This window comes from Drosophila biarmipes, chromosome 3L (assembly GCF_025231255.1).
Source record: "Drosophila biarmipes strain raj3 chromosome 3L, RU_DBia_V1.1, whole genome shotgun sequence".
NCBI classification, from domain to species: Eukaryota; Metazoa; Arthropoda; class Insecta; order Diptera; family Drosophilidae; genus Drosophila; species Drosophila biarmipes.
The window spans coordinates 23,514,319-23,535,908 of NC_066613.1; the positions used below are offsets into that span (position 1 = coordinate 23,514,319).

Here is a 21,590-nt window from a genome sequence, read left to right on the forward strand (position 1 = left end):
ATACAAATGATTACCTTAAATAGCAAAATTATTTTATGCCGAAAATTGCACTTTTTGAATTTTACATATTCACTCTTAAGTAAACCACACGTAAATGTTTTAAAGAAATACTTTTACTGCTGACTGTTGAAAGCGAGATAAATATCTTTATTTCCGACAAATTATTCAGTCAGCTTTATTTAGTTATAATAGCAGGGAGCAATCCACCCGAAATGAAATCAAATTGTCACCAAAACCGAGGCACTCAACATGAAGTATTGGGCCATTATCAACCTGGTTTCGGCCGTAATATTGGTGCCCGGCCTGCAAGGGGCCCATTTTCGGCTCACCAACGTCGACTGCAACAGCCTGGATACACAGTTTGCGGAGGTTAAGGAGTGCTTCCTGAAGATGGTGCGGCGAAATGTCGTGGGCTTGAACTTCCATGTGGCCATTAAGTACGACCAGCCCATTAATAAAATCCAGTTCAACCTGAGCATCTTTCGAAAGTCGAATGTGTACCGTCTGTTTCTGGTGAATCACACCATTGACTTCTGCTATTATATGCGCAGACCAGAGCAGTACCCGATTTTCTTTATGTTTCACGAGTCCTTGATGGCCGCCACCAATGCCAATCACACCTGTCCCTATGCAGTACGTATGCGAATATTAAATTTGATTGTTAATAGTTTGCCTACCCACAGGAGAAGGATATTTATGTGCGACAAATGACATTGAACGACAGGACGGTGAGAGACCTTCTGTCCTATCTCCCTGAGGGCGAATACAAGCTGGTCGTATCTGTGGGTGCCTTTGGAGTCTGGCGGTTGCGGGTCAACGTCTACGGACGGCGTGATTAATTTAGTGACTATTAAAATAATGAACATAACAGCTGAACAGTCAAATTCTGTTTTAATCAATCAGAACAAACCAGCCGTTAAATAGTCTGAAAGCGAGCCAGACACACAAATAGTTCAATTACTTCCCTCGATGAGGCAACATGAAAGACCAGCTTTTGAATTTGGTACTCCCCATACTTATGATGTTGGATTGCAGCGAGGGAAAAGTGTTCAGGGTCAGCAAAATGGACTGCCGAACCCTGGATCCTGCGTTTACGTACTTCAAAACCTGTAAGGTTGTGCGCAGGGAAAACGGTCGATCCGCCCTCTTTATAAACGAGGTGTTTCTCTACAAAGATCCCATTGACGAGATCATTGTAAGTTGAAATATAATTCTGTTAACAGAAATACAAAATTGTTTTTTAGCTAAACCTGGGTATATTCAAAGTGGTCAAAAATCGTCGCTTTCAGTTTCTAAATGAAACTCTGGACTACTGCCTTTTTAGTCGACAGTTCCTGGCCAATGGATTTTTCGCTTTTCTGATGACACCACTAATGAGAAATTCCAACGTGAACGCGACATGTCCTCTGCAGGTTAGAGTCCATGGATCATTATATAGAATATCCTATACTTCACGTTAAACCCACAGCAAAGCATAGTTTTCAATGGCTTCCCCGTGGATGAAAACACAATTAAAGAGGTTCCCATTCCGAATGGTGTTTACATGTTCCAAATGCGAGCATCCATGATGAAGAAATGGAGAACGGACGTGAAGGTCTACGCCACTCGAGTGGATATGTATTCTGAGTAACTACTAATTTGGAGTTCAAAAACAATAAAATAATTACCTGTGACCCTTTGTTAATTGATTTATTTTCACAAATTGGTACCTCATTTTTAAAACAATTCTTTTAGGTCCATTAATTATAAGCATGTTACTTACATTCTAACTACAGCTTATGTAAATGTAAAAATGAATTTGACATTCGACACAAAATGTTCCAAATTCATTTACATATTTTCTTTCTACCTCATTTTTAGCGGGAAATAAAACAATTTAAATTTAAAATAATATTGTTTAGATCTAGATAAGATAATATAAGATGTAATATAATTATATCCAAAATTGTCTCGTTCAGATAGGACTTATACTTTTTCACCATCTTTCCCGCCAATTAATCTTTCAAAACATTTTGAATTTTAGGCACACGTTCTTAGATAATTTGAGAAGAAATTATGAAAAAAAATTAAATTTTTTAAACTTTTTCTTTTTTTATAATAAATTCGGAATCAGCTGGGTTCATCAGTATAAATATTAATTTTTATTCCAATATGGAAAACTGCTGTTATTTTGAAGAATCTTAACATAGCTGTTAAAATCTACAGTGACACTTACGCTGAGACTATCACCCGTTTTCACCACATACGTTTGCTTACGTTTCCTTACGTCGCTTACTTTTGCCAACGTTTACCACAAAAATACTAAAAAAGTGAGCGCGAGCAATGTGGTATTTTTAAAGCCCTGGTATTTTTTTTCAAAATGGTCATATTTGGACCTCTCACATTTCTCTCTCTTTCCTTCCAAACGTGAGCAAAATGTAAGTCGATTTTTTCGAGCTCCGCCAAAACTTGGGAAAAACTTTGAAAAAAAGGTGTAAATGTGGAAATAAATATTCCCCGATGGATAGATTAGCATTTTTCTGCTTAGGGACCCATGACTGCCTGCGAGTAGCGACAATCCCAAGTTTTGGCGCAACCCAGAGGCCCGAGAAACCGCATGCTCACCGACCCTAACCTCACTTCCCTTGCAGTGCTCGTTGAATTGTCGGAACCATGGTGAACGGCCGCATACCCTCGGTCTTCTCGAAGACCTACGTGACTCCCCGTCGCCCCTATGAGAAGGCGCGTCTGGACCAGGAGTTGAAGATCATCGGCGAGTATGGTCTGCGCAACAAGCGCGAGGTGTGGCGCGTCAAGTACGCCCTGGCCAAGATCCGTAAGGCCGCCCGTGAGCTGCTGACCCTCGACGAGAAGGACGAGAAGCGTCTTTTCCAGGGTAAGTGGAGATCCACGTGTTTAACCAGTATGACACCGACATGATGAACTGTATTAAAAATAAATATTCTGACACTTCTTGTCTGAAAACCCTTGACGTTAACAAATACACACTGAAGACACTCGCGTGACCAAACATCTTGCTCTTGGAACTCCATTATAATGTTACAACCTCTTCCCCCCCCACAGGTAACGCCCTGCTGCGTCGTCTGGTGCGCATCGGTGTCCTGGACGAGTCGCGCATGAAGCTCGATTACGTGCTGGGTCTGAAGATCGAGGACTTCTTGGAGCGCCGTCTGCAGACGCAGGTGTTCAAGCTGGGATTGGCCAAGTCCATCCACCACGCCCGCGTGCTGATCCGCCAGCGTCACATTCGGTAAATATCGCGCTTGGAAAGGCGACCTCAGCGTCGCCAGGCTCTCTCTCTCTCAGATATAATTCTGTTTTGTTCAGTAAGACCACTTGGGAGTCGAACAAGCCACCATGCTTGCACCGGCTCTCAACGTCTTAAGATTGCGCACGTGACTCCGTTCACTCCAATCGAAATTGCAAAATGCCCGCCTAGCGTAAGTTGCACTGAACGTTTTTCTTAGCCCTAAACCAGCGCCACCACTTGATGGTTCTCCCTGCAACCAGGTGAAACTAATCCACATCTCGCTTTGTCCCTCTCCACAGTGTGCGCAAGCAGGTGGTCAACATCCCGTCGTTCGTGGTGCGCCTGGACTCGCAGAAGCACATCGACTTCTCCCTGAAGTCGCCCTTCGGCGGCGGCCGTCCCGGTCGCGTCAAGAGGAAGAACCTGAAGAAGAACCAGGGCGGTGGCGGCGGAGCTGCTGAAGAGGAGGAGGACTAAGCAGTGCTAGCCAGCTGCAGCCAGGAAATCGCAAGGCGCAGAGTTTTGATAAAAATCTGATTGTTTTACACAATAAATGTAAAATTACTTAAAGTTCAATGGTATTTCTGGGCATTGGGCTTTATAAAGGATTTTTATTTAGAGTATTTTGAAGACTTGAGATATAAAACGTAATAATTGTGGAGAACCAATTGGGTTTGAGGTGATTCTTTATCCCTACTTTTAGGAGCATGATGGGCCATTTCAATTTGTATGTGCAAAAGGGCGCCCCATACTTTTCCCAACTTCCGACCAGGGATGAAATTCCAGGGTATCGATAAAAAGTCAACCAGCTGTTGCGTGTTTATGTTTAATTTGTTGTTAAAATGTCGGCCAAGCGAATTCGGGGAAAGAACTTTTCCGAGCAGGAAGAGCACGTTCTGATTGACCTCGTGCTGCTGAAGAAGGACATTCTGCAGGACAAGAAGAAGGACGCCGCCACCTGGCGCAGGAAGGCCGAAACGTGGGAGCAACTGGCCGCGGAGTTCAGGGCGCAAACGGGCACCGACCGGACGTGCAGTGCCCTCCGAGAGAAGTACGATAATATGAAGAAAAACTCCCGGAACAAGTACAGAGGGGTCAAGAACTGGGACGTCGAAAAGGAACTCTCGGCGGCAGGAAGCTCGTGGTGCATCAGGAGGACCTCAATGATGACGGATAACAACGAGGGACACATGGGAAACGTCACCACCCCGCTGGAGAACCAGTTCGACAGCGACGGTAGGTGTCCTGAGTATGTGAGGGGGCGGCATTTTACAACCCAAAACTGTTTGCAGGCAATTTCCAGTTGGTGAACGTAGCCAAAGAGGAAAACCCCTCAATCAGCTCAAGCAGCTCTCCATTACTGCAGGTAAGTTACAAGAAGTTCGCTGACTAAATGCACTAACCCCCTGAAATCGTTTAAGGAAAACATTGTTGATCTCGAGGAACCCGAGGTGTCCAGCCTGGAGACTTCGGAGAGATGGAAGGCGAAAAGATTGAGGCAGTGGGACTCTCCGCCTGTGCCGCAAACCAACCGATCATCCCGCGTCGAAGAGGAGCAGGTGGAATTGTTTAAGCTGCAACAGCAGTATTACAGAGAGCAGAATGTCAGGGCCGCCGAAAAACACAAATACGAAGTGGAGAGGGAACTCATTGAACTGCAGACGGCTCGAATCAAGAACCAACTACTCGAAATGGAAATGGAAATAAAGCGCGAGGAACTAGCCAAGATTAAGCAGCTTAAGCAAAGTACTTTAAGTTAGTTAAGGTGTGTAGGAAAGCGAAATTGAGACTTTTATGTTAAAAGTAAATACTCACCTGATTTACGTAAGAATATGCAAGCAAATCTCCATTTGAACTAGAGAACCAACATTATTTGCAAGTATTTAGGACAAGAGTACAATCGACATTATTGAAATATATATATTTGGTTTTATTTCGAAATGTAAAATATTTTTAATAAATCAGACCAAAACCTTAGGTTCAGTTTTTGGTAAATATACCTTAGTTTTAAGAAAGAAGACTACTATGTAGCTTATAAAAATAAGATAAAAGAGTTTAATTATTAAGCCCTAGTGTCTATGAAAAAGAAACATTAAAATTTGTAAGATTATTAATAAATCTAGCAGCTGCTACTGATTTAACTAGTTTTTGTTTTAAGTTTACTTTGTTTTTATATATTTTCATTATCAAAGTAGCCCAATTTTAAAACTCAGTAGTATGCCCGTATTCGTAAGCTTATAAAATACTGCCGTTATCGGTTTCTTGGTCGCTATTTTTCGAGCTTCCGGCTGCTTTCCCACATACGTAACTTTTGAAAACCACGTAAAGCAAACGTAAGAGAACGTAAGTTCGAAAGTTCCCAAGGAAAACAAAAAAAAGGCAGGAAAAACAACAGCTGGAGCTAAACCGAAAATTGTGGATAAATAATTGTCGCCAAAATGCCGAAGCCCGGGGACAAGGCCAAGGTGAAGGTGAACGTGAAGGAGCGGGTGGTGGACGAGTCCTGCGATCTGAGCCTCTCCGAGCTGAGCGAGATACCGGTGCGGGAGATTGTAAGTACAAGAACAAGTACAAGTGATTAGCGCCGATTCTTGGTGTCTCTATCCGCGTTGTCCCCCGTCCCGCTCCCTCTGGGGGGCCACGTCTGTTGTCTGGCGGATGTCTAGTCACTGTCTATCTCGCTTGCTCCAGCAGGACAGGGTAGGGGTGGTGGCGCCGGGTTGGAGAAAGAGAGGCCTCTTCGACTCTCTCCTCTCCACATACCACTTCTTGTTGTTGTTCTGCCGGCTGGCTTGCAATTAACGCTGACGTTGAGTTCCCCTCCCTCTCCCCGCGCTCCTGCATCCACCCCTTAACCCTTGTGTGGTTGGAATTGCAGTTGAATTCGCTCGAGGGGGTTGATTTTTGGTCTTTGCCACCCCTCAAAAACCAAGAAGGTTGCCAAAAAAAAGAAGAGCGAGTGTGGAAGTTGAGTGTGCCGACTAAAAAATACCTGGTACTTTATTTTGGAGCCCACATATTATTATATCCTTGTAGATTTCACGAGCTAAAGTGTGACTCAAATAGTTGAAAATAAAATATTTAAAATTTAGCAGCAAAATATAGGTACCTATTCTAAAGTTCTAATGAAGCCAATATGTGATAAATTCACTATTTTAAACTTTTTTAAATATATATATTTTATTTAATTTTGTTCTAATATTAAACCTATTTTTTAATTATTCAGGAATTCCCATTTCCATAATTTACTTTTTCTAGGGATTTGCCACTAAATTGAAATTTAATTAAGACAAATTGCAAATATCTAAGGATAACAAACATTTCAAGACCTCCAACATACCCTTATCCCAAACCAAAAAGGGCTGCATAATGAGAGAAAGGGACTTTTAAGTTACATTGTTCGGGGGTTTCTTTTTTCGGTCATGTTTTGCCACCGCTTCTCAGTTCAGTTTGTCCTTGTGCTTTGCAGGCTTCGTTCAAGCGCGTCACTGTCCTGGATCTCTCCAGCAATCGCCTGGTCAACCTGGGAGTAAGTAGCTCCTCCAAAACTCCCTGCAGCACACTTCCTAAATGTCACTTTTCGGGCACCCCTTCCGGTTAGAAAAACTTTTCGATTCTCACACGTCTGGTGCGACTGGATCTGAGCAAGAACCAAATAGCATTCCTGCCCGAGGACTTTGGCCAGCTGGAGCAGCTGCGCCACTTGGACCTGTACAACAACTGCCTGGAGCACCTGCCCATCAGCTTCGGTCAGCTGCGTCGCTTGCGCTACTTGGATCTGAAGGGGAACCCCCTGACGCCCGCCTGGCAGAAGATTGTGGGCTGCTGCTCCACCCAAAAGGACTGCCAGCAGGCGGCCAAGAACACGGTAAGTGCTCCTCGACTCGAGTGGCCCTCGAGTGGCGCCCCTTTTCCCCCATCTAACTTCTTTTTCTCCGTTTTTCTCGTTATCCAGGTCAGCATTTGCGCCAACTACAAGCCGGAATTCATTGAACGCGAACGTTTGGCCGCCCAGGAGACCCTGAAAATGGCCGGAGCCGGGGACTCCCATGCCAACTCCAATGCCCAAGCAAATGGCGGAGCAACTGGCGGAAAAAAGTCCACTAAGCCCAACAACAAGAAAGCGAAAGCCAAAAAACTCGCCGGAGGTGGAGACAACGAGCTGACAATCAAACCAGTGAATGCCGGGGCAGGATTATCAGGAACTGGAGGAACTGGGTCGGGCTCCAAGTCAAGTCTGAAGAACAATCAAAGGAAGAAGAACTCGAATGGCGGCTCGTGGCTGAATCTGCTCTCCCGGGCCGCACTGTCCTCACTGGTGACCTTTCTCGTGCTCTTCGTCATCAACTTGCTGCTCATCTATATGATCATGTTCAAGAATCCCGACATCGCAGACAAGCTGGTGGAGTACATACCACACCAGTATCGCGATTGGATCCTGACCAAAACGGAGATCTTCCGGCTGCGAGTCACCGACTGGATCTCGGAGTTCCGTACACCCCCGGAGGAACACTGACGGTTCATTTATTTGAAGCCATAGGGCGCTGGGCTTCAAATAGATGGTATCGCTAAACAAAATTCGGATGCATAGCGCGTTTGTGGAGGCAGATTGAAAATTGGGATACGTGTTGACCACCTGAACGAGTTATACGACTGCTACTTTGATATACCATTATGTGTACTGTACTGCCATTTATTTTGATAGACTCTAAGACACTACGTCCATCGACAGGAGATTTTAACAGGAAGGGAACCGCATGCACTCCGCAACCGAAGAGGCCACCACAAAAGACACCAAACTACACTCAATCACTCAACTTACAACAAATCGAACTCAGATGTATCTACAGCTAACCTACCATAGCTCAAACTCAACTCAATAGTAACTGAATGGCGGTTCCAAACTGGCCAGCGCATAGAAACTACAGACACAGTCAGACCGAACCCCTTGTATTACCCACATCCATCAGATCGAATCGAATCAGCCACAAATAAAGTACTTTAATCAATTGTAAGACTAGCCAGTGCAATTTCCGTTTTATTTGAAGTTCAAGCTCAAAATATATTCATGTTAGCCTGACCACTTCACACTTGTAGATTTCAAATCTCATAGGTTTTATCGGAATACGCAAAAAATGATTACTTGCAGAAAATCAAAACGAAATTTTAGCGGTTTCATATGATTTATGCGAAAAAAATATAATTGTACTGTAACAAAGAAGTGCAAGATTTTTGGTATAAAATTTTACATTTTAACCAATGTTTTTTCTTGTTGTGGGCTTCTTATCAATAGATAAGCGTGCATTATAAACGGCACACAAATAGGTTCTTCCTTGTCTGGAATTATTGAATTATTAGCAATCTAAATCAGACAACTAAACTTATTTTTATTTCCCAGGAAATGGTAAATAAAACCTATTTTAATTAAGATTATTTCAAATGCACGCTTATCTATGGTTTGGTCATGTGCTATCTTATATTTATAGCCCCCCATTGGGCACGCGAGCTTTATCACGGTTTTTTTGTTAAATATAAATATAGTGGCCCAGCACATTTGTTTTTATTACTCTCCTAGAACTAGTGCAAAAAATTAAGAAACTTACCAGAAAAAAACATTCTTAAAAAATATATAATTTTAATATGAAAAAAACAGCTTCCAATTCGAAGAAGTGAATTGGATTTTTAAGTACAAATTTTTTTCTTAAACTATTGGCTCAAGATTACAAAACGAGTTCTTTGAAGATCATCTATAGTGTGTTTATATTTCAAAATTGAAGAGAAATATCTTATCTTTCAAAGCTGAAATTATCTAAGAATACTTTTGATATTTATAAAACTATTCCACTTAAATATTACTTGTTAAAATCTTAGAAATAAGGATTAAAATAAGGACGTCCTTGCACAGTATCCTGACATTGTTTATCAGGAGTTTTTAGTTATTCTGCATACATATCTGTTTATTTGGTAGCTCCAGGTAATCAGTTCATTCGCATATCGAAAATAATTGATAAATGACTTGCGAAATCAGGCCGGTTCCGTGCCAAAGTGAATTTCATCAATAGAAAGTAGTAGAACGATGACGTACTCATGTGCTGGAGTGAATTATTATTGGGCATCGTGAGCCAGCAAAAGCTTGGATAAATATTTATATCACTTGGTTCGGTTCCCAGAACAGAAGTGGTTCCCAATAGCTGATGAAATGCCGCCTGTCGATTTCCTGGCCCAGGACCTCACCGCTCTACCCGCACTCCAGTTTTAAAGTTTCGTGTTTCCGGCGAGTCTGAAACTTTACAGTTTGCCACGCTTATGCAAAGCTTGACTTAGATTTCGTCATCCGAAATATGGGGAAGGCCCTTGCCCTTTGGGAGTTGCTCTCTCCCTCTCTCTGTGTCTCATTATACGTCTCTCGCTTCGTCTTCTTTCCTTTAATTCAGCGCATCCTTTTCCTCGTCCTTTGTTGTGTGCCTCCTCAGTTTTGGCTGCTCTCCTCTCTTTGCCGGCATTCCCGCTCTCTTTGCTCCCCTCTCTTCTCTTAAGTTCTTTTTAGCGGGAAAAAGGCAAATCAAAAGTTTAAATACTATTTAAGGTTTACTTAAATAATTAAACTGGCTAACCTCACCCCTTTCTTAAAATACTTGTGCTAAATAGTTCAATACTATCTTTTCCTAGAGTTTAAAATTATTTTAAACAATTTAACTTGCTATAACTTGTAAGGGTCTAACCCTTTTTTTTTATATTATGGAACATAAAATTTATTTCCAAAATTAAACTGGCTTAATCTTAAGACCTTTTTCTAAAATATTGTGACAAAAATGTATCACTAATTAAATCTCATAGGTAAAAATGAAAAATCAATTAAATATAAAATGTTGGTATTTTAAGATAATATTAATATTACTATTATAAAATATATTATAAAACAGGCCTGACAAGGCTTGCGTAAAAAGTGTTATATTTTATAAGTTTTAAAAGTAGAATTATCCTTTATATTAAAAAAAAATAGCTAGATTGGCACACCTGTGCCGAGCCGGCTGCGTTTTTGGCGCGCTCTCGCAGCGCTCCGCCGAGTATTTAAGCGGCGCGCCGCCGAGCGCTCTTCACAGTTACTCTTTGGTCTTCGGCGGCGCGCAGTGCCCGGTTCTCGTGGGAGCAGTCCGAATTTTGGTAGCCAGCAGCGCTACGTTGAACTGTTGGCATTATTGAAACGATTTCTGGCCAAAATCCCCGAGGCGATCGACCGGCAGATACAGCCCCTGATTTACGCGGCAATTCCGCAAAAGGAAGAAAGACGTAAGCGTTTACGAAAAACCAGAAATTCCAAGCTATATGTACAGTTGTCCCGAAGGGTGGGCAAGGCGAGAGCGAGGAGCACATGGCAAGACAGAAAAATTGGGTTCGTCTGAAAATAGCAGAGGCAGAGTGCAACTGCCTCGCACATGTGTGTTATGTATTCGAAAAACATTCAAATGGGAGCCACGAAAAGTGTATAATTAATTGGCGTTGTCAAAAATAAAAGTGCGGTGTAGTGTAGGTGAGAGCCCCGAAAAGGGGGGCCCAGTGACAGTTATAACCACAATTAAGGCGGAAACCTCCAACAAAGAGACACGCGTGCACTCGCGACGTCGACACGTTGCACCTGTCCCGTTATTCGCGGCCCCTCTTTCCGCAATCTCAATTTTGTACCAATTAATTTTTGGTCTTTTTTCGAGGAACTCTTTGTTTTTTTGCTAAGACATCAATGGAATATTAGCATTTTCCGAGTGCCCGCGCTTTCCCCTGCGTTGGTTCAATGGCTGCGAATAGGTTTCCCCATTTGACTTGCTGATGTCCCACGTTTCTCGCTGAACTGCAATACGTAATTTAGCTGTAATTGAGCACTTAGCCAAGGGAAAGTCCGCCCAAAGCCAGTGGTGGAAAACGGCTTACTATCACAGCGATCTGCACACGTCAATGCAATTGCCTCACCCACACGTACTAGGGTCCGATCCAAACTGACTCATCAAGGACATGGCCAAAGGGAAATCAGGCCAAAATGGTACGGTGGCACGGAAAGAAATACAAATCAATGATGTAGATTTCAACATATTTTATGATCCTCAAATTTCTAACCCTTCAGAACTGTTAGTTCTAACTTTAAAAATCCTACTTAAAGTTTAGAAATAGTTTTAAAATATTCTTTATCTAAGGATCCTTTTTATTATCCTGTTAATATACCCTTAAAATAAGGTAAAAACCATGGACCCCTAATATTTTAGACACTAATTTGTTGAAGACTTATGATAGTTTTAAGGCATATCTTATATTTCTCTGGGTTCCCTAAATTTTCTATCTGAGCCGAGGTGCGCCTGTTTTGGCCATGTCTTTACGACACAGCCATTCCCCCCTTTACGCGCCCATTCTGTAGTTGTGTTATTGATTTTGGTGCTATTGTCGTTGTTGGTAATTAGCATAACAGAAATTTACAAGCACAAGTCAAAGACGCAGTAAAACTGTGACGTCAGAGACTGGAGTCCAGCGAAAGCAAGTGGGTGAAAGCAGTACCAACCAGCGGAAGGGAGTGCGGCGGAGCAGGAGGAAAGGGAGTGGGTGCAACTGTTGATTGCGGGGGCGGCCTTCGAGGCATTTGACATATTCCAAGAATACATCTCTTTTACATGCCAGCGATTTTGGGATTAGGAATTTTAAATTTAGCTCTGGGTTGGAGCAAAAGATTTTACAGTGGAACCAGGAAGGTTTTATGAGTTCCTAAAATAAAAAGGAAAATGGAAAAGTAAACAAATTTATAAGAGACACTTGATAGGCTGTAAATAACTAGAACCCTTTGTTCTATAAAGTTTAAAATCAATTTGTGGAATATTTTGTATTAATTACCGGCTACCATTGTATGATATAAGGGCATTACGCTTGGGGTCTCTGCCCTGTTCTTGTCCTTATATGGTTGTTTACTGTTACTCTTGCTGTCTATCTTTCGCCGTCAATCGCCTCCGTGTTTCTGTCCACATTTCCCATTTGCGCAATTTGCCACCAGACATTACACTTGACCGCCTGCCTGCCTTCCTGGCCGCCACTGGCCGGACAGAAACTGATTTATTTTTAGATGCAACTAATTTCCGTAACACCTGAGAAGGTAGCTTCTCTATCAGGTTGCCCCCCAAATCGATTGGACCATTGAACGGCGGTCACAAATCGACGTTCGATAAACACTTTCCAATAAAAAGTACCGAAAAAACCAATAAAACCCATGACTCGTAGAGCTTCTAAAACGATAATGTGACCTTTGTGGCGGTGCTATCAGTTTTGGCATTATGCAACAAGCGCATGCAAACCCTCCAATTGTTGTTAATTATTTTAAACGCCTCGAACAGCGGGCCAAATTGCATTTGCTTTCCAGAGCTTCTGTAGATAAGACGGCGCAGACAAACCGCTTACGACGAGCAGATACTAAGGGTTTTTTTATAACTCGTGTCTCGTTTTGATAAGGGGAATTGGTAGTAGCTTACGGGTAGCTCTATTTGATCAGCAGTTTCTCGTTGAAATGGAAAATATTAATTATGGATATATGGAGGTTAAAACCTTTTTTTCATGACGTATGTACATGCCAGACAGTAGTGATCTCTGAGCTCATTAAAACGTCGGAAGACAGCTGCTTGAATATCTTTACAGATTTTAAGATCCAGAAAAGGTGAAACTAAAACATTTAAAAATCAATTAGGATCTACAATGGCCTAGACGGGTGGTTAACCACTCCCCCATATTTCCTGACGTTTTATCAGACATGCTGAGTGCCATAACCTTGTTTGGTTCCACGAAGCATGTTCTACTATCTCTGAAATTCCGCAGAAAACCCCACCACAAAAATAATTACTAAATGTACGGCGATGGCTGAATTCGCAATTCATTTCAGGATGAGTCCCCAAAATAAACATGCATACGTAACGCTCAAAAGGGGGGAAATCAAAGGCCTCTTTGTTGACCACTAAATAAGGAGAGTCAACTTTCCCACTCCAAAACCTCGTGTGGCAAATGCATTCCACGGGTACAGAAAAGAACCCAAATCTTTTTGGCTGATGAAATCTTAGAAGAGCTTTGCAGCACGACGCCGTGTGATGAACTTGAGTCTAAATATAAACGGATTTGGCCAAGAATGAGAGTATCGCGTTATGCTTACGCAGAACGCACTCGGATATCGTGGGGGGGAAGTGCCGGCATTATCGGATAATGATTACACACCCTTAGGCGGATACCACACCTATTTCCTATTATTATGAGTCAGGCCCAACGATAAATGTATGCAATTATCAAAAACGTCTGGAGTGTTTGAAAGATTTTGAAGAGAAAGAGTAGCTACACAGATGAATCCCCAACAGGGAAGTGCAAACACGTGGTTTTCATTCGTGGCTGAGGGGCTCGACCGGGTGGGTTTTGACCATATAGTTGCTCTCAACATGTGGGGATGCTGCTGAATGGGAAACCGGAGAGTTTAAGAGAGCACCAGATGGATGTACGACTTATAAAGAGTTTGAATTTGGTGGCAGCAACAGCATTTTGCTGGCTGTTCTCACGCTCGCATGCCATTAGCAAGATTCTTTGTTTGCATTTAGCATGACTTACAAATAATGCGGCATTACTTTCCTTAGATTCTCTAGATATCTTGCATTGGCGAGATTTTTGATATTCAAGGTTTTAATTTGGTTCTTAGTGAGCTGTCACGTTTGGCAGGCCGGTGATAATGGGCTGCGATTAAATATAGCAAAGTGCTCGAAAAGAATACAAATCTACATTGTAACATTTGTTAGACTAATTAGAGTTTAATTTAAAAGTTCTTATTAGAATTGTAATAAAATGATCAATGTTTTTTTTTTCCTTTCCAACACTCATCAACTTTAAGAGGATAAATAAATAAGTCAACAAACTATCGATTGTGTAAAGGTTAAAAAATAAGAAGGCGCACGTAAATAAAATAATGATGAGTTAAACATGGTTATTAGATATCTATTCAACTGAGCAATATAGATTGTATGACACTTTTGATGTTTTTTGCACCTTTTCAACACTACACCACTTTAAAAGGATAAATAATCAGGGCAACAAACTGTCGATCGCGCAAAGGTAAAAGAAAAACCGAACGCACCTACAAGACATTTCAGTTGATATGATGCAATCGAGCTATTTTTCGGCCATTCCCGTGCCCTGTAATTGTTCCCAATGTCGGATCGGTTTGTATATGTTTCGGTTCGATTTTGCCGTGTCATGCTTTTTGCTCACGCAACCGAAATAAATGATAGTACCGAGACGAGCACATATATAACGCGTATATATATATCTTCCGATTTATCGGCGAACCAGTTCGCAGTGGTTTTGGGGCACAAAATAGTGAAAACTATGTGTGCGATAAGAGCAAACATTTGGCATTACAAACGCCGAGCACCTACAACTAAAAATATAGAAACAGTGGGGGAAAAAATAAAACAAAATACTACCAAATGTGTGCCAACATTTGCTTTTTTTTCCTCTGGTCTACACTGGGTGAAGGTTCTTTTGCTCGTCTGTGTTGCCAAAATATTGCGTATGCCGCACGCAGGCATTGCGTTCCCTGAAAGTTTGATTCATTCATTGAGCGATAATGCGGCTCGATGTTGTGATCCCATATCTTATCGCTGCTACTGAGTGCCTTGTGTGTGATTTAGCCCGCTGTGACGCTTTGCTTGGCCAACGTGATATATGAAGCGATTCCAATTACCTTTCGGCCACCTTGCACTGCTTGTAAATGGCCGTAAGAGTCAGCCAGCTTCGTTTAGTGGCCCCCAAGCGGGAAGCTCGTGCTCTTCGCAGGGCTTATCTAGCTCCAGACCCTCGAGCTGAGGTCAGGCCAAGTCAAGTGGCGGAGGTCATTCAACCTCGTTGCGAAATCTGTCGAATATGCTAGGCGAAACATGGCCAAAACAAACGGCCAAAAGATATCTTTAGACATCCGAAACTGTCTACGCAGCGTCTGAGAGCTGGAAATTGATATGCAAACTAAATGTATGCACATAAACATATCATCTGTCATTTGCCCGAAACAGAACGAGCTGCCCTCCATTTAGGTTCTTGAAAAGAGAGATATTGGTACTACGACGGAAACTCATTGGGGGCCAGTCTAAAGTACAAAAACTCACCCACTCAGCACATAGTCGACACATTTACTGTGTGAAATATGGCACATGTGACTGGGATTTAACGGATTAATAATAGAACTGGGACACAAAAACCGAGGCGCAAAAGGAAAAACCAATTAACCGAAATTTGTCATCGAGAACACCATACTAGCGACAGGCAAAGGGACTAAAAATAAAACTCATTAGAGCAGGTTTTCAATGAACGAAATTATGCCCAATTTGCATAAAAATTTTATACGAATTTATTTCCATAAATTAGAGGCCGCCTTAAATTGAAAGTGAGTCGCACAAAACAATTAAAAGGGCAATTGAACTCTTGCTATTGGAATATCTCAGTCAGAAATCGCAGACAATCAAATCAAATCAAGCGAGATGCTGTCCGTTCGTTTACCTAATAAAGGGGATTCTATTAGTTGGGGTCTGGAAGTGGCCGGTTCGAAAATGAAACTGTCTGGGCGCCACAATCTCAATTAAAATTCATTATTAAATCAATAAAGGAATGCTTGTTCTACACAGAATGCAAAACGATCTTAAATGGTGATAAATTGGATCTGTTGATATTTTACTTGCTGTGATATATGATTGATACCCAATAGAAGTATTAAAATGTAATATAATAATTTTTAATTTAATCTCTTTGCAGTTTTTCATACTGAGTGAGGGGAACAGCGGCTTTCAAAATGGTTAACATTGTGGTGAGCATTTCTTGGAAAATCAATTGAGCAATTACCTTTATTAATTGCTGGAATTCTTTTTTAATCTTTTTAGGACAGCGGCTCCAAGCATGCGCCCCAGGAAATGGAGCAGTTCCTGCCCGGCGAAGGAAAAGTCATGTGAGTGTCGTCGTCGTCGTGTGGTCAATGCGCTAAAAATATGTCGCCTAAATTGCTGGTGTGGCATGTTTGCCAATTAAGTTTACGAGTAGATTAGTGTCTTGCCGTCGCTAATTGGCCTTTGATGTGGCGTCGACGTCTGAATTGAGACTAGAAATGCTTTGTAAGACCCTAAAGCCGGGCACTCTGACACGGGCAGCTCAGATTGATAACAATTATCAATTGTTGGCTTGAGGAGGGGATCGGGATCTGCAGCCCCAGCAGTCTGATAGCCGGGTTATGTTCTCCAGATAGACAGCTCTATAATTAAGCGATCTGTTTCATAGACCAAAATCCCATTTAAACGCAGGAATCTCTAGAATCTGCATGCCTAGTCCCAGTTCTCTAGACTTAAAAACCTTAAGGCCGAGCACTCTGACACGGGCAGTTCAGGCTGATTACATTTATCAATTGCTGGCTTGAGGAGGGGATTGGGATCTGTAGCTCCGGCTATTAAATTATTAGGTGTCTAGCCATTCGAGAGTAGTCATGATAGCCGGGTTAAGCTCTCCAGTTAGATAGATAACTGAATAATCAGGCAGTCTCTTGCCTTCTAATGGGCACACATCACGTAAGCCTCTGTCGAGGCGAGGTGTACCTAATATGAATTCCTGCCGTAGAACGCAATAGAAATAAATCAAAATCAAATCAAATTCACTTACGTACATCTAAGCGCTTTTGCTAATCAATAGTACTGTGAGTTATCTCCCAGGTTCAAGGTGCTGCTGGCAGGCTTTCAAAAATATTTATGCATCCCATCTGCTGACATTTAGCAAATATCGATTTGAGCTGATCTGCCTTCAGATGCAAATATTATTGTTGCGGCAAATAAACAAGAAAATGAAATGTGCAAAGCAGTTTCAGCGAACGGAAAAGGCGTGAAGTAAATTTGCAATTTGTATGACAATATCAGCGGGCACACGTGTTGTAGACTTTAAATTTTCAAAAGATGGCACTGTTGTGCACTCTGACCAAGGAAATTCAATTCGTAAAAGTTATACAAGTGTGCTATATTATAAAAAAATATTTTCGCCGGGCTCTTGTCATTCAAAAACGTATTTTGATGACGCTGCATTACTTATAGATTGCTTCAATAAACTATAGCTGATAACCTGAGCTTCGTTCTTGAACTGATAGGAATTTTCGTAATGAAAAATAATCTCATCATTTTAATACAGTATAATCGTATGTTCCCGGAACTCTCATTTAAAAAGGGGTTTTACATAGCATCAATTACCAGTAGCCTAAAATAGTTTAGTATCCGCGTGCCAAAAAAAACAGCGCTGTCATTCAAATGATTTAGATCCGGGCATTTAAAAACGTAAAATAATACTATTGGGGTTATTAAAGGTTTCACATAACTAGAATGGTAGGCGTTAGTTCTGTAAGATCAAGATGTTCTTTATTTTTAGTCGTTTTAAAATCTTTCATCTTAGAAAATCGGTAATGAAATGGGGCAATGAGTAATGAGTCTTCATATAAGGACAGAAACTATATACCATAGTTATGGGTTATATGATCTTTGGCATCGAACAATCTTTTAGATCAGAATGTGGTATAGTCTTACAATACATAGCTTGAGGCAAAGAAATGGCTTTCTTATAAATACTTTCTACCTACTTAAGGTTTCTTACGACAACCTCTGATTGTGAAGAATCCATAGCATACCTTGGGGTGCTGCTTCTTCGAAATATTTTCAGCATAAAGCCAGGCTGAGTTATTCAGCTTTCGCGCGCAGTTTTCTTTTATGGCTGATGCAACTAAATCGGCAAATCGAGTCAGTCGCTCTGGAATGGATCGGAATCCATAGATTCCGTCAATTGGCCAGGCCAGGCCAATCAGAAACGGCCTGACCAAATTCGGCCGGCAAATGCCTTCGACTGCAGCAGCAGTTTTTTGCCTTCCTTCTCTCTCGATCGACAAGTTACAAGTGTAGTATTTTGAGCCGACGGTTGCACGACAAGTGTAATTGCAGATGCAGCAATTCCGTGGCAAGGGAATTTCACTGTCAGCATATAAGAAACCGCTGCCGTTCCGTGGCGAGTTTTAGTTTTACACAGACGATCGGCCCGAGCAGCATGACAATGGGCGACTTAGAACCTACCAATGTGGAGTTGAGGTGGCCATCTAAAATGGGGTCTTATCTCTGGGAAATTCCTTCACTTATGGTTTCACTTTCTTCTCAACTTTCAGGTACAAAATCCAACCCCGAAAGTCGGATACCGAGCAGGCCTTGGCTGGAAATGACTTCGATCCCTTCGCCCTGCGAGACAACGAACATCCCACAACGTTAGTTGTTAGCTTACCATGTTTAAAAATGTAAATTAATATATATTTATCTCTTTCTTCTGTAGAGATAATGAAACCCTCACGCATTTGCTTAAGGCCTCCCTGGGAACTGGCATCCTGGGCATGCCGTTCGCTTTCATGTGCTCTGGTATCGTCATGGGCATCTTCTCCACCATTTTCACCGCCTTCATTTGCACGCACTGTAGTTACGTGCTGGTAAGTTGCAGGAATACTATTTACGACAGGCAGTTAAACTAATAAATGATTTCTTCTTTTTTCCTTCAGGTTAAATGTGGTCACAAGCTGTACTACAGGACACGTCGCACTAAGATGACCTTTGCCGAGATCGCCGAGGCTGCCTTCCAGAAAGGACCCAAATGGTGCCGTGGCTTTGCCCCGGTGGCCAAGTTCTCCATCCTGTTTGGTCTGTTCCTGACTTACTTCGGAACCTGCTCCGTGTACACTGTGATTGTGGCCTCCAACTTTGAGCAGCTGATCGCCCATTGGACAGGAACGGCGGTATCGCTGCGCATGCTCATTTGCGGAATGCTGATACCCTTGATCCTGATCGCCTGGGTGCCCAATCTCAAGTACCTGGCGCCCGTCTCGATGGTGGCCAATCTTTTTATGGGCCTGGGACTTGGCATTACGTTCTACTACCTGGTGCAGGATCTGCCACCGGTTCAGGATCGCGAGTACGTGTCCTGGCACACCCTGCCGCAGTTCTTCTCGATCACCATCTTTGCGATGGAGGCCATCGGTGTGGTTATGCCGCTGGAGAACAACATGAAGACGCCGCAAAGCTTCCTCGGAATCTGCGGAGTGCTCAGCCAGGGCATGTCCGGTGTGACCCTTATCTACATGCTGCTGGGATTCCTTGGCTATCTGCGCTACGGTGCCGGAACCGAGGAGAGCATCACCCTGAATCTGCCCATCGCGGAGTGGCCCGCCCAGGCTGTTAAGGTGCTCATTTCCCTGGCCGTGTATTGCACATTTGGACTGCAGTTCTTTGTGTGCCTGGAGATCGTGTGGGACGGCATTAAGGAGAAGTGCAAGAAGCGTCCGACTTTGGTCAACTATGTGCTGCGCACAGTGATGGTGACTGCTGCCGTTGTTCTGGCCGTGGCTGTTCCTAAAATTGGCCCATTCATGGGTCTCATCGGTGCCTTCTGCTTCTCCATCCTGGGATTGATCTTCCCCGTAAGTTCAAAGCATCAGTTCAGCCTTATAGTGCCAGCAACTAATTTGATATCTTCTTGTATTGATTTCCAGGTGGTTATTGAGCTCATTGTCCATTGGGAGACTGGATTCGGTCAGTACAACTGGATACTGTGGAAGAACGCCATCATCACCTTGTGCGGCATTGCAGCCCTGACCTTCGGTACCCAGGCAGCCATCAAGGATATTCTGAAAGCCTACTCTAATACTGAGAACGTTGGAGAATAGAAGCCCAAACATTTAGGAGGAGAGGCTCCGCTTCCTAGGAATTATCTAACTATTGTTAGATGTAAAACTGCGCCCACATTTTGTACATTTTGTCTGTTGCTTAGTGTGTCTGTTTGAGAACCGAAAGGGATTGAGAACTAGGGATTTCACTAAGCGAGTGCCTACTATATTAAGCACACTCTGGAGCACCACTATGCCGTTTTAGCACGTTTTAGTACACTTGCAATTATATAAAGTAGTAGAGAGTAAGCTAGTTGATAGCCGTTCAGAACACTTTTAGAACACACCTATCAGATTCAGGCGGCATGCAAACTGGAACCGTACTAAGTGCACTTCATTCGTTTCCTATTGATTTTAGTACGATTTAGTACAGAGCTATAAAAGACTTATGTAGCATCCGGCCAAGACTAGCTGCACTCCCACCCCACCCACGTTCTATCTGTTCTAAAATAGTATTACTACAAGCAAAAACCAAAACAGAAGTCATCTTCCCACGTCTTTTTCCCCCTTTTTTATTTTGTTCCGTAGCCAATGATTTGCCTACACTATTTAACTTTTTAGCATGTTTAGTTGGTAAGCGTAACAGAAAGAAACGATTGTGAAGCAGCCTTTGCAATCAATCAGTTCCAAATAAGTTGAGCTATATTACTCAAAGAATACCATTTTTATACGAGATCTAGCCGAGTAATAAGTTACATTGAATTGCCCCGATATTCTTTATATGTAAACATATTTTTTTGTTGCATACATATTTTTGTATTTTAATTGTAGCTATATAAAGAAAATACTTAGCGAAACTAAAGAGTAAATAAAACAAGATAAACACACATGTTAAAACATTTTATTTTGCATTTAAGATCCTGTGCAGACAACGAAGCAGATTTATTTGTAAAAAGACGAAATGAAATCAACTGTACATATGTATATTGATATGAACGCAACGAGTCCTAAGTATATATCTGCCCAGAAAAGTATTTAGAGTTGTCCATATTACATATTCAGAAGAACAAAGATTGATATGAATGTTTACTTTTTTGAAAAATGTTTAAAATGTAAACCAAACAAAGATATAAATATACACAAGAACTAAAATATGAGAATGTAAGACCAAGGAAAGTGTTTTTATCTTTCGCGTTTACCACCTGTAATACCTGGTTGTGCAGCTCTTAAATTATAATTTAAGTGACCCTGAACTTTTCTGTCATTTCTGGCCTGCGGGTTCGGCGTGTGGCACTTGCTCCACTGATCATTTTGGAATATCCAACGGCTCAATGGGCCCAAACTCGCACCGAGCAACTTCAATTACCAATGAGTGAATAGTCATTTGTTAATTGGTAACAAGTGCACAATGGACAGACGCGAGGCGAATTCGGTTTGTGTTGATGTTATTTTCACCAAACTGCTTGTTCGATCCCACACAAAAGCCCACAATGTTCGATGGGCGAGGGGGCAAGTTCATGCATTGCGGGCAATTGAACTCGACTTTTGGCCAATTAGGTAACCTCCAAGGCAAAGATGTGGTCCACACGGATCGAGACGAGATGTCGGATCGTGGTCGTGGTATTGGCCTGTCAT

General features: G+C 42.2%; 6 protein-coding genes across 7 annotated transcripts; all 6 read left to right on the top strand.

The window, feature by feature from the left end:
• Nucleotides 1-249: 249 nt before the first annotated feature.
• On the top strand, nucleotides 250-839 carry LOC108034782 (uncharacterized). The gene is made up of 2 exons (XM_017109741.1): nucleotides 250-633; nucleotides 684-839. The coding sequence occupies exons 1-2, from the start codon at nucleotides 250-252 to the stop codon at nucleotides 837-839; spliced, it is 540 nt and encodes a 179-aa protein (XP_016965230.1).
• A 140-nt stretch (nucleotides 840-979) lies between these two features.
• Nucleotides 980-1,630, top strand: LOC108034779 (uncharacterized). Its single transcript, XM_017109737.1, has 3 exons — nucleotides 980-1,195; nucleotides 1,245-1,412; nucleotides 1,469-1,630. Exons 1-3 carry the CDS (start codon nucleotides 980-982, stop codon nucleotides 1,628-1,630), a joined length of 546 nt encoding a protein of 181 aa, XP_016965226.1.
• A 983-nt stretch (nucleotides 1,631-2,613) lies between these two features.
• LOC108035661 (40S ribosomal protein S9) lies at nucleotides 2,614-3,820 on the top strand. Its single transcript, XM_017111369.2, has 3 exons — nucleotides 2,614-2,875; nucleotides 3,064-3,250; nucleotides 3,550-3,820. The coding sequence occupies exons 1-3, from the start codon at nucleotides 2,653-2,655 to the stop codon at nucleotides 3,725-3,727; spliced, it is 588 nt and encodes a 195-aa protein (XP_016966858.1). The 5' UTR covers nucleotides 2,614-2,652; the 3' UTR covers nucleotides 3,728-3,820.
• Nucleotides 3,821-4,061: 241 nt separating this feature from the next.
• LOC108034618 (uncharacterized) lies at nucleotides 4,062-5,394 on the top strand. The gene is made up of 3 exons (XM_017109553.3): nucleotides 4,062-4,486; nucleotides 4,543-4,616; nucleotides 4,672-5,394. Exons 1-3 carry the CDS (start codon nucleotides 4,093-4,095, stop codon nucleotides 5,008-5,010), a joined length of 807 nt encoding a protein of 268 aa, XP_016965042.1. The 5' UTR covers nucleotides 4,062-4,092; the 3' UTR covers nucleotides 5,011-5,394.
• Nucleotides 5,395-5,467: 73 nt separating this feature from the next.
• LOC108035634 (leucine-rich repeat-containing protein 59) lies at nucleotides 5,468-8,506 on the top strand. The gene is made up of 4 exons (XM_017111335.3): nucleotides 5,468-5,802; nucleotides 6,720-6,779; nucleotides 6,852-7,118; nucleotides 7,206-8,506. The coding sequence occupies exons 1-4, from the start codon at nucleotides 5,689-5,691 to the stop codon at nucleotides 7,764-7,766; spliced, it is 1,002 nt and encodes a 333-aa protein (XP_016966824.1). The 5' UTR covers nucleotides 5,468-5,688; the 3' UTR covers nucleotides 7,767-8,506.
• Nucleotides 8,507-10,355: 1,849 nt separating this feature from the next.
• On the top strand, nucleotides 10,356-20,842 carry LOC108035364 (proton-coupled amino acid transporter-like protein pathetic). 2 transcript variants are annotated; one of them, XM_017110962.3, is made up of 7 exons: nucleotides 10,356-10,540; nucleotides 16,052-16,103; nucleotides 16,177-16,241; nucleotides 18,474-18,569; nucleotides 18,635-18,785; nucleotides 18,855-19,769; nucleotides 19,842-20,842. In XM_017110962.3, exons 2-7 carry the CDS (start codon nucleotides 16,089-16,091, stop codon nucleotides 20,013-20,015), a joined length of 1,416 nt encoding a protein of 471 aa, XP_016966451.1. In that variant the 5' UTR covers nucleotides 10,356-10,540; nucleotides 16,052-16,088; the 3' UTR covers nucleotides 20,016-20,842. The 2 variants fall into 2 exon arrangements, with proteins under 2 accessions (XP_016966451.1, XP_016966452.1); XM_017110963.3 differs by lacking the exons at nucleotides 10,356-10,540; nucleotides 16,052-16,103; nucleotides 16,177-16,241 and adding an exon at nucleotides 18,290-18,399.
• Nucleotides 20,843-21,590: the final 748 nt, after the last annotated feature.

What these genes read in the sequence shown, in the direction of transcription:
- LOC108034779 (XM_017109737.1), top strand. Translation starts at nt 980, where the DNA reads ATGAAAGACCAGCTTTTGAATTTGGTACTCCCCATACTTATGATGTTG. An exon ending in ATCCCATTGACGAGATCATT is followed by an intron (nt 1,196 to 1,244) that starts GTAAGTTGAAAT and finishes ATTGTTTTTTAG; the next exon opens with CTAAACCTGGGTATATTCAA. An exon ending in ACGCGACATGTCCTCTGCAG is followed by an intron (nt 1,413 to 1,468) that starts GTTAGAGTCCAT and finishes TTAAACCCACAG; the next exon opens with CAAAGCATAGTTTTCAATGG.
- LOC108035634 (XM_017111335.3), top strand. Translation starts at nt 5,689, where the DNA reads ATGCCGAAGCCCGGGGACAAGGCCAAGGTGAAGGTGAACGTGAAGGAG. An exon ending in ATCGCCTGGTCAACCTGGGA is followed by an intron (nt 6,780 to 6,851) that starts GTAAGTAGCTCC and finishes CCTTCCGGTTAG; the next exon opens with AAAAACTTTTCGATTCTCAC. An exon ending in AGCAGGCGGCCAAGAACACG is followed by an intron (nt 7,119 to 7,205) that starts GTAAGTGCTCCT and finishes CTCGTTATCCAG; the next exon opens with GTCAGCATTTGCGCCAACTA.
- LOC108035661 (XM_017111369.2), top strand. Translation starts at nt 2,653, where the DNA reads ATGGTGAACGGCCGCATACCCTCGGTCTTCTCGAAGACCTACGTGACT. An exon ending in CGAGAAGCGTCTTTTCCAGG is followed by an intron (nt 2,876 to 3,063) that starts GTAAGTGGAGAT and finishes CCCCCCCCACAG; the next exon opens with GTAACGCCCTGCTGCGTCGT. An exon ending in ATCCGCCAGCGTCACATTCG is followed by an intron (nt 3,251 to 3,549) that starts GTAAATATCGCG and finishes CCCTCTCCACAG; the next exon opens with TGTGCGCAAGCAGGTGGTCA.
- LOC108034782 (XM_017109741.1), top strand. Translation starts at nt 250, where the DNA reads ATGAAGTATTGGGCCATTATCAACCTGGTTTCGGCCGTAATATTGGTG. An exon ending in ATCACACCTGTCCCTATGCA is followed by an intron (nt 634 to 683) that starts GTACGTATGCGA and finishes GCCTACCCACAG; the next exon opens with GAGAAGGATATTTATGTGCG.
- LOC108034618 (XM_017109553.3), top strand. Translation starts at nt 4,093, where the DNA reads ATGTCGGCCAAGCGAATTCGGGGAAAGAACTTTTCCGAGCAGGAAGAG. An exon ending in GAACCAGTTCGACAGCGACG is followed by an intron (nt 4,487 to 4,542) that starts GTAGGTGTCCTG and finishes AACTGTTTGCAG; the next exon opens with GCAATTTCCAGTTGGTGAAC. An exon ending in GCAGCTCTCCATTACTGCAG is followed by an intron (nt 4,617 to 4,671) that starts GTAAGTTACAAG and finishes AAATCGTTTAAG; the next exon opens with GAAAACATTGTTGATCTCGA.
- LOC108035364 (XM_017110962.3), top strand. An exon ending in CCCGGCGAAGGAAAAGTCAT is followed by an intron (nt 16,242 to 18,473) that starts GTGAGTGTCGTC and finishes CTCAACTTTCAG; the next exon opens with GTACAAAATCCAACCCCGAA. An exon ending in CGCACTGTAGTTACGTGCTG is followed by an intron (nt 18,786 to 18,854) that starts GTAAGTTGCAGG and finishes TTTTTCCTTCAG; the next exon opens with GTTAAATGTGGTCACAAGCT.